Below are 5,026 nucleotides of genomic sequence, written 5' to 3'. Positions count from 1 at the left end.
TTGTGCAGAAGACATGATATAAAATCAATTGGTGCGACACAAAAAACTTTTGGTTCACTAATTTCGAATTCTGGCTGATCGTTGTAGACTCTCAAGTAAACATTGCCAATGAACAATTCTTTCGATATTGCTTCGTAGACAAAGTCATGTGAGTCTTGAATATCACACAAACCATCAGCACTTTGAGCTGCACGTTGCTGATCCACAAATTTCAAAAGCTCTGCTCGAGTTGAAGAGTTCCAGGTAATCTCCGGTGACTCCAAAATTACGAGGACACTATCATTCACGTAACAAAACCCCGAAGCCCCGCATTTCTTCGCATGAATCAATCCACCAGCCCAATTATTAGCAATCTCAGAAACACCTTTGTTCAGTTTAAGAGCACCACCAATAGAACCACCAGCATACATCTGACAAAAAGAGTAAAGACCATCAAAGATAGGACAGTCTTCAACAACATTAAACATCTTCAGCTGTCTGAGCTGAGCCTGATGTGTTTCAGGGGTCAGAAAAGAGACATAGTCATCAGCGTGAAACTTGCAGAGAACTCGGTCTTTCGTGGCGGTGGGTTTGATGACTTGCATATGTCGAAGCAGGCCATAATGAGCTAAAAGAGCATGTGTCATTCTAATACAATATGGTTTCATATGATGGCATTGACCCTGCCTGTCATAATGCTCAGCCAACAAGAACAAGGTCCACATAAAAGTTGACGAGGGCTCTTTTTCTATTCTCCCAGGGTATTGACCAATTATCCTAATATAATTCTCTAACTCAAGAATAATTTGTTCCAGTATGTCTGCCTGATATCTCACCTCCACAACGGCGCCGTTTTGAACATTTTCCAATTCACGATCTTTAACCTTCAATTCTTCCTCTACCACGACAATGTTTTGAACACTTCCGAAACTGCTATCGTTACCCAAATCAGATACAGGCGTCTGAGAAGAACTATTAGCTTGGCCAGTAACTTCCAGATTTAAACGTTGGTGAAGTGTTTTAGAATTTTTAGGAACGGTTACCACGACGGTTGCTTTCTGTTCGTCTCTAATCAACCTATCTTCAGGCCCATCGCTATTCAACTCATTAACCAAACTAGTAGCCTTCACCAGCTTCAAACACTCAACCCCATTAACATCATTAACAACACCATCAACTGAGAGCTTATCTTGAATATCAGATAGTATAAATTTTGATGGATCTGGGTTACTGTTGCTGGTGTTTTCTTCAACCCTAGCACCATTTGTTGAAACAGGTTTAACCTTTTCAGTGCTTCTGAGTTTATCTGATGGTTTGAAAGCGGAATCTCTGCGTGATTTCAAATGGGTCGGATCTGTGATGGTTCTATCAACGGAGACACGACGAGCTTGACTGAGATCGGAAAAGCTGTGACTTCTACCTCTCAGGAGAGACGAAAACGCATAAGAGGATCTTAGATCGGAAAATATCATCGGAGATGACGCTGGTGAAAGGGTCGGGTATGTCGCCGGAAATTTCTTCGGTGTTTGTTGTTCAGAAACTCTTTTTCTGCTCTTTCTTCTTTTTCCTATTTTGTGTTTGCCATTTTTTACAGATAACCGACATGATTTGCTCTTCACTGTTGGATTTGGAATGGGTGAATGAGTTGGGTATAGTGTTGAATGTGGTGTATGATAAATGTATGATTGTGGGGGAATAGGGGAAATGTTCCAAGGATATGAGTAATGAGTATGTGGTGAAAAACCATGGTTGAAATACAAACTTGGTGATGAAGATCCAACATGAGTGTAACAAGGTGTAAAAAGCTCCCATGGAAATGATGGAAAGGATGGTGTGGTAGGAGTGGTGTCTATGTTGGAGTAGTATGGAAATGAAGGTGTATGATAAGGGTAATCCATAGGAGGATTTGAGTACATAATGAAAGCACCAATTGATAGGAAGTTAATCCTATCAAAACTATAATCTAGGGTTTGTAATAGAGAAGGGGAAGAACACTAAAAAATAAAGGGACTTAAAATAAAAGATAAACATAAACTTTGATTTCTTTTGATTGATACCCTTCAAAGTCTCAAAGGATTACATATATAGTACTCATAGTGAATACTTCACTAGAAGACCCAAACACTATAAAAAGCCCAATTACATAACAATACTAATAAAAGTACTCCTAATATAAATTAGACCTTAATTTAACTAACTAAATCATTTATCTAAATAATTTTCTTCTCTATCACACACTCAATAAACTACGTCGAGCCCAAGAATTGGCCACCCTCGCAAGGGAATGAGCAACCGAATTCGCTTGGCGTTTGACAAGCTTTACCTCAAAGTGTGAGTAGGAAAGTAATAAATTACAAATTGATTCAATAATAAGACAAAATTCAGAGTCACCCTTTTTATTTGATAGGACAGCTTGTGTGTAACAGTTTGGGAGTCACTTTCAAAAATCACAAACTCCAAATTCGAGGATATAGCCCCAAGGATAGCTTCTTTAAGAGCCAAAGCTTCAGCTTCAATGACGGGCAGAGTTCCTGGATCCCAAGCTATACCTGCATATATAAAGTTGCCAAAGTGATTACGCACACACCACCCCCTATTAGTAGTGCCGTTATTATTATTGAAAGCCGCATCGACGTTACACTTAAGCCAACCCACGGGAGGTGGACTCCAATCTAAAGCATGATTGGAACGAGCATTACTAGTCAATCTCTCTTGGGCTTGAGACCATTCGTTCCATAAGTAAGTCGCTTTTAATCCCAAAGTTGACGCTTCTTCTTGCTCATTATGCCAAACATAATCATTCCTGTTTTTCCAAAGAACATCCAACATAACTGCAAATCTTCCTGAAACTTCTTTGCTCTCCTTCGAACAGATATCAAAAATAAGAGATTTAATATCCTGAAAGGAATGTAATCGGGAATCTATAAGATGAGACAAACCTGCTGCCCTCCAACACTGATTAGTAACTGTACAAGTCAGAAAAAGATGCCACTCATCCTCGGTTGTACTAGCGCAAAATTGGCAGTCGGGCAGACACTCCACAAAGCGGATCCTGAGTCTCTCTCGAGTAGGAAGGCAACCCCTACAAATTCGCCAAATAAGGTGCTTTACTCTAGGAGGAGCTTTGATCTTCCAAACAATCCCCCAATTCTCAGAACTTCCCATCACCTCTTTACTTCTTGCCGCATGATGCCAAAGTTTATAGCCAGTTCTCACACTATAGACACCATCCTGCTCATCCTTCCAAATCATTTTGTCTTTTGTAACTTCTTCAAGCAAGGGAACCTGAAGAATTTTTTTCCATATCCGACGCGTCAAAAAGATTTCTAACAGTATCAACATCCCATTGCTTAACATTGGCCTGCATAAGATTATTAACAAACATATGGTAAACCTCCTGTTTCTGCGGCCCTCTTAATGTACCTTCACTGCTGCCACGAAACCACGGATCCTGCATAACACTTATCTGACTACCATCTCCAATACTCCACCTGCATCCTAGAGTTAGAACCTCACGGGCTTTCCAAATACTCCTCCAAACAAAACTCGGATTATACCCAAGGGAAGAATCAAAGAAAGAATTATTGGGAAAGTACCTTGCTTTGAAAATTCTAGAGACGAGAGTATCTGGCTTCGATAATAAGGACCAACCTTGTTTTGCAACCATGGCTATGTTAAAAGCTTTAAAGTCTCGAAATCCTAAACCTCCATCTTCTTTAGAACACGCTATTCTATCCCAAGACATCCATCGGATTCCTCCACTATCTCTCCCACCTCCCCACCAAAACGCATTCAACATCCTTTCAATATCCTGAATAACCGCCTCTAGAAGAATAAACAAACTCATAATGTACGACGGTATGGCCTGGAGAACATATTTGATCATAATTTCTTTGCCTGCTTTAGATAGAGATCTCCCTTTCCAAGAGTTAATCCTATTCCATATTCGATCCTTAATGTACGCGAAAGTAGCCTTCTTGCTTCTACCAATCATAGAGGGTAAGCCTAGATATTTTCCTGTTCCTAACACATGACGAACTCCCATAATACTGGAAAGATCCTCCTGAGCTGGTTTGGATAAATTGCGACTAAAAAACACCTCCGATTTAGTCACATTGATTTCCTGACCTGAAGCCTCCGCATAAGTCAACCACCTTCATCATGTTTCTCACTTCGGTTAAGTTTGCCCTGCAAAACAAAAAACAATCGTCAGCAAAAAGTAGATGGGACGCCTTAGGTGCCCCTCTACAGATTTGTATCCCGTGGTGATACCACATGCCACCGCTGCTGTCATGAGTTTGGAAAGACCTTCCGTAACAAGAATAAACAAGTAAGGAGACAGTGGGTCCCCTTGTCTAAGCCCTCTTCCTGGTTCAATTGGTCCTGCTTGACCCGAGTTAACGAGAACAGTATAGTGTACCGAGGTTACACACATCATGATCCAATGGATCCATTTCTCATCAATACCCAAACGAGTTAGAACACCTCTTAAGAAACTCCAGTCCACTTTATCATACGCCTTGCTAATATCAATTTTAAGAGCCAAATTCGCCTTATTGCCTCGTGTCTGTCTTTTAAGCGCATGGATTACCTCAAAGGCGATCATAGCATTATCGAGGATCGATCTACCTTCAATAAAAGCTGACTGTTCCTCTGTGACACGTTACTTTAATTATATTGAAATGGCAAAAATAAGTTTTTATTACATATCATTATTATTGAATATTCATTAAGTAATTATAAATTATGTTTTTAATTATCATAAACATATTAAATATGCAATTAAGAAAGGAATTTGCTAACGTAGACCCATTTGTTTTAATGAAGGTCTATTTTAGAAACATGTACCTTATGGTGTATTTAATCATTTTTTAGTTAAAACTTACTAAAAATAAGTGGGTGTATTTTAGCAAATCTCTGTGGAGTTTACTAAAATACACCCACTTATTTTTATGAGGTGTGTTTTACCAGCATGCACGTGTATTTAACCATTTTTTAGTTAATACTTACTAAAATAGATTTTCATAAAAATAAATAGGTCTATGTT

The 5,026-nt window shown here is 39.2% G+C and overlaps 1 protein-coding gene across 1 annotated transcript; it reads right to left on the bottom strand.

Moving 5' to 3' along the window:
* Positions 1-3,250: 3,250 nt before the first annotated feature.
* On the bottom strand, positions 3,251-4,024 carry LOC131594346 (uncharacterized mitochondrial protein AtMg00310-like). The gene has a single exon (XM_058866453.1). It carries the CDS (start codon positions 4,022-4,024, stop codon positions 3,251-3,253), a length of 774 nt encoding a protein of 257 aa, XP_058722436.1.
* Between the last annotated feature and the right edge of the window lie 1,002 nt (positions 4,025-5,026).

Source organism: Vicia villosa, linkage group LG1 (assembly GCF_029867415.1).
Source record: "Vicia villosa cultivar HV-30 ecotype Madison, WI linkage group LG1, Vvil1.0, whole genome shotgun sequence".
Taxonomy (NCBI): domain Eukaryota; kingdom Viridiplantae; phylum Streptophyta; class Magnoliopsida; order Fabales; family Fabaceae; genus Vicia; species Vicia villosa.
This window is presented reverse-complemented; position numbering and strand designations above follow the sequence as displayed.